Source organism: Aulostomus chinensis, chromosome 13, assembly GCF_037954235.1.
Source record: "Aulostomus chinensis isolate RoL2024-O1b breed Wild chromosome 13, RoL_Achi_v1.0, whole genome shotgun sequence".
Lineage (NCBI taxonomy): Eukaryota > Metazoa > Chordata > Actinopteri > Syngnathiformes > Aulostomidae > Aulostomus > Aulostomus chinensis.
The window spans coordinates 16,374,280-16,387,500 of record NC_141332.1 but is presented as its reverse complement, the minus strand read 5'-3'; the positions used below and the strand labels follow the sequence as shown (position 1 = coordinate 16,387,500).

At 41.0% G+C, this 13,221-nt stretch overlaps 2 protein-coding genes across 9 annotated transcripts in view; both read right to left on the bottom strand.

Moving 5' to 3' along the window:
* Positions 1-8,233, bottom strand: part of stx3b (syntaxin 3b) — a 17,049-nt gene extending 8,816 nt beyond the window's left edge. For all 6 annotated transcript variants that reach the window (XM_086221665.1, XM_086221669.1, XM_086221664.1 and 3 more), the window contains exons 1-7: positions 7,829-8,233; positions 1,769-1,843; positions 1,570-1,669; positions 1,298-1,372; positions 967-1,037; positions 729-837; positions 571-644 (exon numbers count right to left, since the gene is read on the bottom strand). In XM_086221665.1, coding sequence (XP_086077791.1) covers positions 571-644; positions 729-837; positions 967-1,037; positions 1,298-1,372; positions 1,570-1,669; positions 1,769-1,843; positions 7,829-7,858 — 534 coding nt within the window. In that variant the 5' untranslated portion in view covers positions 7,859-8,233. The remainder of the gene's footprint in view (positions 1-570; positions 645-728; positions 838-966; positions 1,038-1,297; positions 1,373-1,569; positions 1,670-1,768; positions 1,844-7,828) is intronic.
* A 1,071-nt stretch (positions 8,234-9,304) lies between these two features.
* Positions 9,305-12,538, bottom strand: ran (RAN, member RAS oncogene family). 3 transcript variants are annotated; one of them, XM_086222668.1, is made up of 7 exons: positions 12,372-12,538; positions 11,390-11,447; positions 11,159-11,243; positions 10,330-10,455; positions 10,049-10,236; positions 9,795-9,965; positions 9,305-9,690 (listed from the first exon to the last, which is right to left on the bottom strand). In XM_086222668.1, exons 1-7 carry the CDS (start codon positions 12,410-12,412, stop codon positions 9,646-9,648), a joined length of 714 nt encoding a protein of 237 aa, XP_086078794.1. In that variant the 5' UTR covers positions 12,413-12,538; the 3' UTR covers positions 9,305-9,645. The 3 variants fall into 3 exon arrangements, with proteins under 3 accessions (XP_086078794.1, XP_086078795.1, XP_086078796.1); XM_086222669.1 differs by lacking the exon at positions 12,372-12,538 and adding an exon at positions 12,283-12,355; XM_086222670.1 differs by lacking the exon at positions 12,372-12,538 and adding an exon at positions 11,818-11,841.
* Between the last annotated feature and the right edge of the window lie 683 nt (positions 12,539-13,221).

Here is a 13,221-nt window from a genome sequence, read left to right as displayed (position 1 = left end):
CAAGAAAATCTATAAGGTCAAAGACAATTTCATGGCTACATTTTCTAATCAGGTGCGATGTGTAATTTGTATACAATCAATGCTTAAACTAGATGTTTTAATACCAGCTACTGGGCTTGACTGCTATCTACATATGCTGCATTCACCAGTGTCTGCTGATGTGATCGAAGCTCGTTTGATAGATTTGCATACCGAACTTGTGTTTCACTCAAAGATATTGTGTCGGACTTCAAAACTGTTAATCTTAAGACTTTATTCATTTCTGTGGCACAAACCAGGGAGTAAATATAGTAGAAACAAACCAAATAACATCTGCTAATCACCTGAATATTACTATCAACTCACACACAGGAACAACAGGGCACTCTGAGCCCAACAGGCTGGATCACAAGCTAATCTTTAACTAGCTGATTGAAGCATTTCGACTTTTAATGAGCAACTGACAGCTTGGCTTTCTCACTTTAACTACACTGCGATCAAAGCAGAGGGGGCACATGCGCATGTGTGCGCACGCGCGCGCACACACACACACACACACACACACACACACACACACACACACACACTTACCCCTGCAGTAAACACAGCAGAGTTGCCACTCTCCAGCATCTCCTCCAGTTCCTCATCTGTTGTTGCTTTTCCAGCTGGAAACCACAGCAATTGTATGTGTTGAAGAACAAAGAATACCGAAGGACCATCACATGGATATGTATCTGGGAGTCACTCACTGATCTCTAACTGTCTCTGAATACGCCCTTTACTTCTCTCCCGGAAGTCCACCTGGGCCTCATTATACTTTGTCATCACCTCCACAAACTTCCTGGACAGCACCGCGTGCTGGGAGAGAACAGGAGCATTCTGAGTTTGTCATGCTGCTCATTCTTTCATGTATTTACAGCTTATCTCAAGAATGAGAATGAAGAATTGGTGGACTATCAAGCTTGAGGGCATCTGAAACTCATTTACCTGTGATTTACGTATCCGCATGTCAGCTGACACCCTCTCTTGTTCTTCTGACTCCAAATTCCTCTCGATGGCTGCAGTATAATCCATATTAATGATTAATAATCCAAGAATTCAATATTCTTTAATCATAATTTACATGAACACCATTTATTGTGATTCTGACTTGCAAGCTATGAGCGTGGAATGTATTCTTATTGTTGAAAGGCCACAAATCTGCTTAAACAGTCTCAACAGAGGCACAAAAACCAATTTCCACAGAGTAAATGATCTAATTTCAAGATTAAGATAATGTTATGTTGTGTTTGTGCATGGTAGAGGAATTCAGACTCACTCTTGAGTTTGTTTCTAGCGTTGTTGGCCATCTTCTTTATGTCATTGGTGATTGCCTCCAAGTCATCCTGTGTTTCTGGGAAGGAAAACGGATACAGGTATCATCAAAATCAAGTAACAGTTTGATACTATATAATGATTATACCTCCTTTTGAACTTGAATCTGCATCAATTTTGCATAAAAGACACAGTTTTTGCAAATAGTTACAAAAATAAATAGCATATTCACGACAAGGTCAGATATTTCCAAAGAGGCACTGCAGGAGGACTTACTCTGATCTGATGTGGGAGCAGAAAGAATGACGGAATATAGCTTTTTGACTTCAGCCATGTTCTCATCAATTTTATCAATACTGTTCCTGATGTCCTCGATCTGGAACACACACACGATTCGGCAGCTTTAAGAATATGACGGAGAAACCAAAAACACACAACCCTTTTGAATACATGTCAACACTTGTGTATTGCTCACCTGAGAGAAGAACTCATCCATGAAGGCTGCATTGTCCATCGCGATCTCCACTTCGTCGTCATCTTGATCACACGTCTGGAGAGCAAAAGTAAAGATCGTATCAGACTTTTTCTCGTGGTTCCTACAAGCCACTAAATGTGTGAAGATATCGTATTTCACTTAAGCACAAAGTAAAAAAAAGAAAGAAAAGAAGCCCAAATATAAAACCTCTCTGTGGCTGTACAGTCATTCATGCCCACCAATGTTATATTACCAGAGATTATGAGAGCGGTACAGTCCCTCTGTCTGTGTATTGGTTATGCAAGAACTACCAAGATGATAGTCATTGCATTTCCCATTTATTTCTCACACACACACACACACACACACACACACACACACACACACACACACACACACAAAACACATTCAGCAGAGTATCGTGTTTGGTAAAAATGGAGACTGTAGCCAGAGGCATATTTGGGTCCTTATTAGCCACAGCTGAAGGTGTCTCAAAGTTGAATTCTGTCCTTTTTTAATTTATGTAAGCAGTTAGCATCACAGCGACACTTTTGAACTGCCGTTGTACCTCCCAGCATATTCAGACTGCTTCTGATGTGTGTGGTGTTTACTTCTGTCATTCTAACGTCTATGGGAACTTGTGATATCGTGTAAACACAGCTGTCCGGCCGTGGGTATTACTTTGAGTATTAAGTTGGAGTCTCTGATAGGTTGCACATAGATATGTCAGTTAAGCAGAGCGTTGCAGTATAAATATTTACGGACTCAAGTCTCCAAAGTGTGTCATTCATCTTTTCTTGCACTCCACTCCAATGTGTACAAACACACACAGAGTTGTAAATTCAGTTTGAAAACTAGAAGGAAGCAGGAGAATCTACTTCCCCCTTGAGGGGTGGCTGTCATATGAGGGTTTCACTACTGTTAGCAAAACCCCCAATCAACTAACAATAATTTTGTCAAACAGAATATAAATGTAAAAGTGACACATGACAAAAAATATTTGTTATGCAGTAAAATTCAGCCATTTAGTGATGTGTTACACATCAAGTTCTTGTACATCAACAGCACTATGTGAAGTGTTTCGAACTAGAAAGGTACATCTAGCCTCCAAACATCAACCATTCCTTTCATGTAATGTTACCAAACTTTCCTCCAAATTTCATAATAATCCTGCCTTTTTTTTTCATTTCTTGCAAACACGCAACCTAAATAAATGAAGTACTTTTAAAAATCCTGGATCATTGAAATAGATTTTTGTGGGATTCGCGCAAACAGACAAACCAAATACAAATGACCAAAAATATACAGATGGATAAAATTTAATTTATTGATCCCAAAACCGGGAAATTCTAAAACGTTAACTTTGAGGTTGATGTAATTAGAAAAATTATCACTGACACCGGCAAATATTAAGCTAACAAATCTAATATCTTGACAAGCACTCAATGCCAGAGCTAAAAGTTTAACACCATTATGAAAAAACTATGATCGGATTAAGGAAAAAAAAAATGTCACTAAAAAACAAAAATCACTGTAATAATTGATCTCAAAATGATATTTGAGATTGTATAGTTTTTACAGTCTAATAAGTTTGGCCTTTGAATTTTGTACTCAAGAATTAATGAATTGAATGAATAAAAAGATAATTGGTGGGATTTTTTTTTTTAGCTACACACAGCTCAATCAAGTGCGTGCAATTACTATTAGGTGGCATGAGAGGATGAAACCCATTAAAAACACCCTGCACACACCTTGATAAATTCATGTTGTTGCAGCTGTAACAATGGCAGTTGTACTGTTTGAATTTAACTGTAATTTAAAGTCTATTATGAGAAGAGCTCCTGATAAATGAATGTGTCATGTATCACCAGTACTTGTAGCCCAACTGTGAATCTAAAGCTGTTGAGAAGACACAGAACTCTCCAGTACCCTCTGCAGTTTACCGACAGGTCTATACTGTTTTGCAGTGGGCATCTGAGTCTGAGGAGTCAGCAGAGGAAAGTCAGGTGTCCGTGTGGCTCAAAGTCGAGGCCTGAGGAGTGTTAGGTAACACACCTGTTGACTTCCCTGCTTGCTGATATCACCTGACTGCTCCAGGGCTCAGTGAGTCACTGCACACTTAATCTCTAAACTAGCACTCAAATATTCTATTTCACAACAGTAGTTGTCTGTTTTATGACTTTAAAATGGAATCAAACTGCTGTTTTAACTGGTTAAGGAGACGCTCAAAGAGAGACTTGCGTTCAAATGCTTTAACTTTTTTCCGCTTATCTAAAATTTGAATTGCAAAAGCAGCGATGTGGTTCAGGCTGCAGGCATTTTTCTGTTGATTGTTCACTGAGTACTTCACCGCTGTGACCCACAGGTTATGCAGAATGTGTCAACATATCTGCAGAATTCAGATCAAGACCCCACTTCCTTCCCATATCCGTCCATCAACAGGGATATGACAAGAACCAGGATGCTGGTCTTCCTCTGTGCAGTGCTACAACTGTCAGTGTTAAAGTCACACAGTCTTGGGTAGTGGCTACAGATGGAAAACCCCCAATAGCGTTGAGGGTTCCACTGTTGGTCATGTCAAAGGCCTCTGACAGGCTGGGTCACGGCAGGCTGCTGCAACATCTGGCCAACATGGCACTGTAACCTGAATTTACTTGAATGGAAGAACAAAAAGCCTACTGGTATCTACAGTTCCTGGTCAGAGGTCACGCCTGGGGTCCCCCGAGCAGGCGTGGTCTCATTCTACCTCGTTCTCCTTTACAAGTCCATGTGTAGGACTGTCTTTGAAAATATAGTGGACATTGGATATTTTTAGTATCTGCTTTTACTCAGTTTAATTCTGAGCATTAATACAATATACCAAACAGCGAAAAATAAGCGGTGGGGGACTAACAAGTCAAAGAAATGCTGTAAACACAGAAAAACTGGCTTTAAAAGTTGTTCTTTTATAATTTGTGACATCAACAGGAAAAGTAAAAGGGACTTCCTCATTGAACTGCTCTAGTGGTGACTCAATTCTGGAACCACATACTACTCAGAACAGTGTTTGTAGAAGTTGCAGATATTTTTGGTGGCCAAATTGGAAATAAACATTGCCACAGATTTCCTCCACCAAGAGCCAGTGGGATTTTTTTTTTATCAATAGATTTTGGATAATTGCCCTAATATTCTCAAAATTAATGTGTATGGGATTTATTTATTTGGATTCACAAGAAATTCTTCACAGACGAACACCACTTTTATGATCTTGGACGCGCAAATACAATTATTAGCAGTATAAGCTAACTTTATGTCCACAAACCAACCGCACTGCCAAGACACAAGTGCAGCATTAACGCGACTATCTTCGCTCTTCTGCTTTTTGGCATGATGTTTAATGTCACCAACAACCTGGCGGTCTTGTTTAGCCACATAAGCCACAGCCGTTTTTATGAAACATCAACAATTTTCATTTTATACTGTAGCACAAATTTCTTAAGCTTGTGTGAAGCACAGATCTTATCTCAGGAATCAAACTGAAAATCCACTGATATTGAGACGAGCCAACCGCACATTCATCAATGCTAACTTCTTCTTTCCAGGTTTTAAGTCTCATTCCTGCACCGCTCAGTCGAGTTAAACAAAGGTAGGAGGTCGTATACCATACAAGTCATGTCTTTTTGACGGTATTCAATTTACAAGAGCACTTAGTCAAGTGTCTCCAAAGTTTGTGTGCATTTATATTCACAGATATCACACAACAACTCGACGTGCCACGCTGGTAGGACAGAATAAACCACAACAGTGTTCAGAATATAAACGCTTCATGGTTCATGTTCAGAGTTCCCCTCAACAAGGTGGATAAAATTGTTCTAGTGAGGCTGACAACAGGGTTACCATCACTGAAAAAATGTTGATAGGTGCATCTATGCCTTAATTAAGCCCCCCCCCCCCCCACACACACACACACACACACACACAAACACGGGCCTTTTAGGTGAATGTCTTTTTCTCAAGCACAATGTCATACTGCCAATCTTGTCTCATGGCCGAGGCTCTTATCTTTCTCGCAACTCTTGTAATCTGAGGAAACTACGACGTCATAAACTGTCAGAATTTGTCCTTCAGGATCATAAATTCCAAATGGAAACACATGACAACGCAGTTTCAACCGACCACCATCGACTTACGGAGAGATGTTAACATGTGGTCAGATTTACAAGCAGAATCCTGCGTACTCTTGTCAGTTAATGCGTGTTAAAATCTGATAAAAGGATTTAAACTCCTCATGTGACGTAGAGAAAAGAAGCCATATTAGTGTGTTACAACTGCCCCCCCGTTCGTCCCGTTGCCATGCGGTGAAGCAGAGACAAAGTTTGGCAGTAAGGAAATGTGGAACTGAGAGCAATTTGGCTTTGACTGCAAACATCTTTGAAATTTAATTCAATGAAGGAAATAGAACAGAAACCAGAAACAAGAACTAGCGTTACATTAACTTCTCAAATTCTGTTGCTGATACGTATGTGGTCTAAAGTTTAAGAGGGTTTCCTAGCCCCCCCATTTCTCCATGACTAATATATGCCAGGTCCTGCGATGACACAGTTTAAATGAACATATTACACACAAACACATGTAATAAAATTTACAGCTTGGATTACTGCCAAGAGGGAAAATACTGGGAAGTGTCGAAGGAAACTAAAACCGGTTGCTGAATGAGTACAGAAGATGAATAAAGACAAAAGTTAAGGCTGGAAAAGAGTCATTTAGCAGTAAATCAAACTATCCTGAAGGTCTTGAAGTGTATGCCAATAACCTGGTATTTGTTCTTTTTCCCTGAAAACAAGGCCAACTGTGCGAGATTCAGAAGCCTGGGGAGATACCGCAGTACAGCTACTTTATACACAACAAATATTTGGCCAGTGCTTTAAGGTAGCTATGGCAACACATCCCATGAAGAAGGGTGTTTAGTGACATCGCCTCAACGGTGACAAGGGAAAATATCAGTGATATTTCTTACTACAGTGTTTTTTTTTTCCGTGATATATTTATGATATATGGATTTGGAGTCAATACACTTAAACTGTGGCGATGTATTTTTGCCTCTTAACAGTACAAACAACTAGCGCGCCATCATTTTTGATTCATCTGGTCTCACCTTCAGCGTTCATATTCATCAATACCTTTCGATGGCTTTTCCACACCTGAGAGGGAAACTGTCACGATCGTATTATCAACTGAAATTCATTTTTACTCAAGAAAAACAACAAAAACTTTACCACTGTACCACTTTACCATATTTACGACAAGCTAGGTAGTGCAATGCAACATTAATTTCAAAGATTAATCGATATAAGAGATTTTCCTCAGTCGATACTCACTCAATGACATATTCTAACATTCAAGTATTTTTGCATTTCAATAACTTTGAAAAGTTTGCGAGGTTTGGTTTCTTTTCCCTTGAGTTATCACTAAATAATTTCATACTTTGTAAAATAAATGTATAATATCTAGAGACCTCGTTCATATTGATTTTCTTTACAGTGAAATTAAGTTCAGAACCCAAAACCTACAAATCAAAGAATGTTTCAACATTTTAACATAATCAATTGTTACGATGGCAAATGGATTGATTTGTGAGGGGTTGTGTGTATTCAACACACACACACACACTACAATGGATCATATTGAAAGAGTCAAGATAATCAGGGCAACAGTCACTTTAAAATACATTTTTAAAAGGCTTATACACAGCTCAACTAATTACTCTGTTTTATTAGACATAAATTGGTACAACATGGATGCTAATGAAGGCATTACTTTATGTCTCCATGTCAAATCTATCTGCAGTGTTTCTACAGCCAGTATCAGTTATGTCATCGCAGAGGACGACAGTGTTTGACACATTACTAGAATATCATGTAGCGGGGAAATGCAGTTAAAAACTTCAGTTAAGGTGAACATAGTTTTAAACCTGCTTTAAAAAAAAAAAGCTTTAAAATTAAATTTGCATGAAAGTGCACGTTGCTTTACCAGTGTGGAGGCGTAGGGGAAAGAGAGAGACATTTCCCGGACATTACTTACCGCTTTAAGTTGTTCCAATCGGTCCTTCATCTTTCGGACAATTAATGTGCCACTTTAAAAAGGAATAAAAAAGTAGAATATAGGATGAAATGGTTTAAGGGAGAAGTCCCGGTGAGTAAAGTCCTGAGCCAGCTGGTGGGCTAGCTGTCCGACACTAACACACCGCCACTAGTCCAGGAGAGCAAATTAAACTTCCCACAAGTGTTAGAGATGTTGGAGAAAACGACTTTTTTTCTGCAAAGACGAGTCTTCCCGTCGTGTTCCCATACAATATGGCTGCTGGGTTTAAAGCCAGTGTTGTTTCTTTTCTAAATCTCCTCGCTCAGGGGATTAAAACAACAGTTGTGTAGAGCCGCATAATCTGTCCCTCCGCCGGCCTACAGTAATCATTCTAAAACGCACTTTTCTGGCCCACGCATGCGCAAACCCATCCGAGGCAAGTGGGATGAAACCACGCCCTGGGCCACCTGCACCGAGGAGACGTTCAGGTGTTGTAGGACCGATCACGTTCTTGCTGAACAGAAAATGTCCCCCCTCTTGAGAGGTCAGATATTGTTTTTTTTGTGACTTTGGCAGTTAAACTTCCATTGTAATTGCCTTTCCTCTATTTACAACTACAAACTACCCTCGAAAAAAGGGGAAAATAAACACTCCAATCACAGGGGTCCATTGATGAATGTTATTACAGTTCAAATGCAGCAAAACAAATCTGAAAAATGCTGAAATTCTGTTTCTCATCTCTTCATTGCAAACATATTTAACCGGAGCTGCATATTATTTCCTCAGTACCAGAACTCTCAAGCACATTTGCTGTTCAGCATAGACATGACAGGTCCTACTACATCTTAACGCATCGGTGCAGGTGGCTCAGGGCGTGGTTTCACCCCTATAAAATAAAATGTTTTTTCCATCTATGACTCAAATATTTAATGTATCAATACCAAAGTATCACAATACATAAATTATGTTTCTCATTAACACTGAGAACCTTGAATAGAGGTTTTAAGATGTCTTTCCAATACATGCACTTGTGGAAACCTCGCCACTGGGAGGTAAGCACGTCACATTGGGTTTGAACTACGAGTGTAGGGTTGCCAGGTCCACCCACTCCACGATTCACTGAACACGACTGACATCTGGTGGCCACACGTGTTTAAGAACTTCATCACAGCATACAGGACTGAAAGGCAGTTTCCCAATAGTTTGATGAACTGTTATCATTGTACCCATGTTACAAATCAAGCTGGACAAATATTGGATTTCCCCCAACTTGAGATATTCTAAGATAACATAGGAGGCAAAAATAGGATGAATTTCAGGATTCTATTGTAGAAAATGGCTTACAGTTTGCAGATAAAAACTGACTGGCAGGGGGGGGGGCATTTTTTTAAACTATTTCTCCATATAATTTACAAATTTCATGGAATGTGACTCAAATGCCACCACAGAGTAAAAAGTAAAACAAACCTGGACATGTCATATTGAGAATGTCTTTATTCAAAGTTTACTCCCTTAGTGCTTTCGGTACACCATACAACAGCATTATGAGCTGGGCAAGTGCAGCGGAGGGTGTTTGACGATGAAGAGTAGCATGTCGCCACGCCAACAACACTAGGGTGGGTGTCTCTTATACAGTGAAATTAGAACAACACTTTTTCACCAAGTTTTTTTTCCTCTTTACTTAGCTTTAAAACAAACAAAAAAAATTCAAAAATAAAAAATCTGAAAAGGGATTTTACAGTAAGGGGGGGGCAAAATTCCAACAACTTCCTGTCCAGGGGGGTGGGGGGGGATGGGGGGGCGCTTTGGGGAACAGGTTAGAGGTCATCTTCTTCATCTGGGAGCGCTGTTTGTGATGCAACCTGGAGAATCAGAATTAGCCGTTAGGATGAAGCCAAGATTTTTGAAGATGAAGGTGCTCATACTGAGATAAACCACAGTCACTTATCTGTGTCCAAATACTCACTTGAAGCTCCTCCTCATACTTGGCAGCAAGGGACGGGTCCATCTGGACCTCTGGGGGAGCGAGGGCAGGCATGGCCACAAACTCCAGGTTGGGGTCACCGATCAATTTCCTTGCTAGCCACAGAAAAGGTTTCTCAAAGTTGTAGTTACTCTTGGCAGAAATGTCGTAGTACTGGGGACAGAGCAGTGAACAGCATTGAGACCAAATCCTTCCCATGGTAAACATGTGATTCAGCTGATGAGAGTTGCCATTACCTGCAGATTCTTCTTGCGGTGAAACACAATGCTTTTGGCTTTAACTTTCCTATCTTTGATATCAACCTTGTTGCCACAGAGGACAATGGGAATGTTTTCACAGACACGGACCAGGTCACGATGCCAGTTGGGTACGTTCTTGTAGGTGACTCGGGAGGTGACGTCAAACATGATGATAGCACACTGGGCTGTGGTGGCAGGAGTCAGGTTTATCAAAAAAGATTGTTTCATTGTGATAAGGTAACTACATAGTGAGTTGATCTACAGTAGCAGAGGAGTACCTTGAATGTAGTAACCATCTCTCAGGCCTCCAAACTTCTCCTGGCCAGCTGTGTCCCACACATTGTACTTGATGGCTCCTCTGTTGGTGTGGAACATCAGTGGGTGCACCTCTACTCCCAGAGTGGCTAAAATTACCAGATAACAAAAGGCATGAGAGCAAGACAGGTCAATGACAAACCATCAATATGGGACAAAGCAGGCAGGGTTTGTACCTTCAAGCAAAGAGCAAGTTTAGTTTCTGATGAACAGCTCAAATAAAATCTTTTAAAATCCTCTTTTATTCACAAAGTTTTGTGTCACAATTACAAAGATCTTACAGAATACAAACGTGATACAGCCCATAGCAGGCATAAGCATTTATATGAGCATTTACTAATGTCTCATTCTAAAACTGACGACATTGATTGCTTTCTTAAAGGACGTGTAAAATATAGATAACTTCATGAAAACTTGATGCCTTTTACCATTTTCTTTACAACTCATTAAAGTGCTGCTTCGGTTTCCATGAAAAAAAAATTCTGTTTAAAGAGTAGTCATGAAATCCTTTTGTCAACTGCCTTACAAACCTTTGATCAGCATAAACAAAGCAGCAGCATCTTGAGATTTGTCCAGTCCAGCAATCATGCTCTGACAAGGGCCTTGATGCTTGGAGTTTTTAGTCATCATAAATATACATAGTTTTACATCAGATTTGATCAGTTTAGACCTAAGACTGACTTAAGAATGCAGGGGGGCCCAGGTGAGGGAGTTGGGCCTGGCCTGTTTGTCTTTAAATGCTGCATAGTGATCATCTTTTCTTCTGATACGTCACATCATGGCGGCACTCACCAACATATTTCTTCTCAAACTCTCCCGTGATGTGTCTCTTGACAAAAGTAGTTTTCCCGGTGCCTCCATCTCCTACTAACACCAGCTGTAAACAAGCAAAGCAGTTAGTTTAGACTGGTTCGTGCTGGTTCGGCACATGGGCATTAGCGCAGCTACCAAATACCATTCCTCTCTACCGACGAGACTGATAAGATGACCAAATGGACTTGAAAAAACACATTGAAAACTTACCTTAAACACCGCCACCGGTGTACACTGTGCCATTGAGTCCGCCGTGGTTGCGATTTTTCTGGGAGAAACAAAACAAGGCGCGAGGGATATCGTTAGCAGGTTTTGCGCCACCCTCCTCCATACCAAGTTGGACAGACATCGGTAGCTTCGAGATACTCGCGTTAGCACTCGTCACAAGTCCACTTAAATTCAAGATGATTGAACTACAAATGCTGTTTTCAATAAAACGCCTGAAATGCTCTGAATTTTAGGTGATGCGTTACAGCTAAAGAGTTACCCTCCATCCTGTTACTAGGCGATGACAAGCTCTCGTAGCTTCTATTCATGCTAGCGTGAGAACACGTTCATACCCGCCATTTGATTAATGTCTGTAAATGAGTAAATAACGGCACAGATGACATTCGGACAAACACAAACCCTATGCTAACCGTTTGGGTGGTCTATTAGCGCTGGCGCCAGCTAACTAGCAAACCAGTAACCGTGCTTTGCGCCATCCAACGCGCGACCGCACTTTTCCCTTGTTCGACTGGAACAATCGAGTGGACGGCAACTAATGTGTTCCATGTTACAGTTTACAGGCCGTTTTAAACGCAAACGACTCTTAAGGGTAAAAAAGCTGAATTTTAGCACATAAAATTGATGTTGGTAGGAAATTAACACAGGCAAGGTAAGTACTATCCGGGTTTTTTCCAGAACAAAGCAGTGGAATGAGAGAGAGCGGTGCTTGCTAACCTGTGGCTAACCTTTTAGCTTGCATGGCATGGACGCCATTCTTTTCTCCAAGCTAACGGCTAGCACAACTGGCAGTTAACGTAAGTACCTCCACGGCCTCATCTAGTGTTCAAATTTTCCACGTAATTAAACTAACATAGACATGTAAAGGCAGCGTATACCTCCACGTTTCCCGTTGATACAACAGTCTTACTGGTATTGAACAAAATAAGGGGAAGGCCTGTACTGAGAGGAAAACGTAGAGACTCACCGGGTGCTGCTGCAATGAGAGGAAAGAGTAAATGGCTGCATTCGCGGGAGATTCAGCGTGGACTATGAGTCAGTTTCCGCCCTTATCACGTGATCCGGCAGCGGTAAAACAGAACCTGCTGCAAGTAGCCAAGTTAACTCCCCGTAGTCTTCCTCTCTCACAGTGATTCAGCAGATCTTTCTGGACGCGAATGTGTGGAGATCATAACATGGATGTTATGATGTCCAGCCGTTGCAGGAACACACGGCTATTACAGGACACGTCTTTAGTCAGGGACCTGAGTGTGCACATATGCGCAATGTCAAAATATGTCCATAAAGGGATATGGGAAAGTTTCTTGATAGTAAACAAAACACTATTTGAGTTTTACAGTAAAACATGTTGCAGTCAAGGTTCCGGGATCTTTCTGTGTGAGTCTCCATGTTCTCCCTGTGTCTGCGTGGGTTCTCTCTGGTACTCCAGCTTCCTCCCACAGTCCAAAGACATCAAGAGAGGACGAGGCTGATTGATACTCTAAATTGACTGTAGGTGTGACTCTGAGAGTGAATGGTTGTCTGTCTCTATGTGTTGGCCCTGAGATGAACTGGTGACCCGTTCAGGGTGAACCCCACCTCTCGCCTTAAGGCTACTGGGATAGGCTCCAGCCCCCCCCCCCCCCCCCCCATCCCCTACACCCTCAACAGGATAAGCGATAGAAAATGGATGGATCGGTGTTGCAGTCACAATTGAAGTGAATGGTGGCAAGCTGTGGAGCTAAAGACATGGGTGACCAATGTGGAGTGTCTCTTGAATTTGCCTGACAAGCAGTATGGAGGCACTTTGTTTTGACTGGGCAGAAGCTGGAATATTT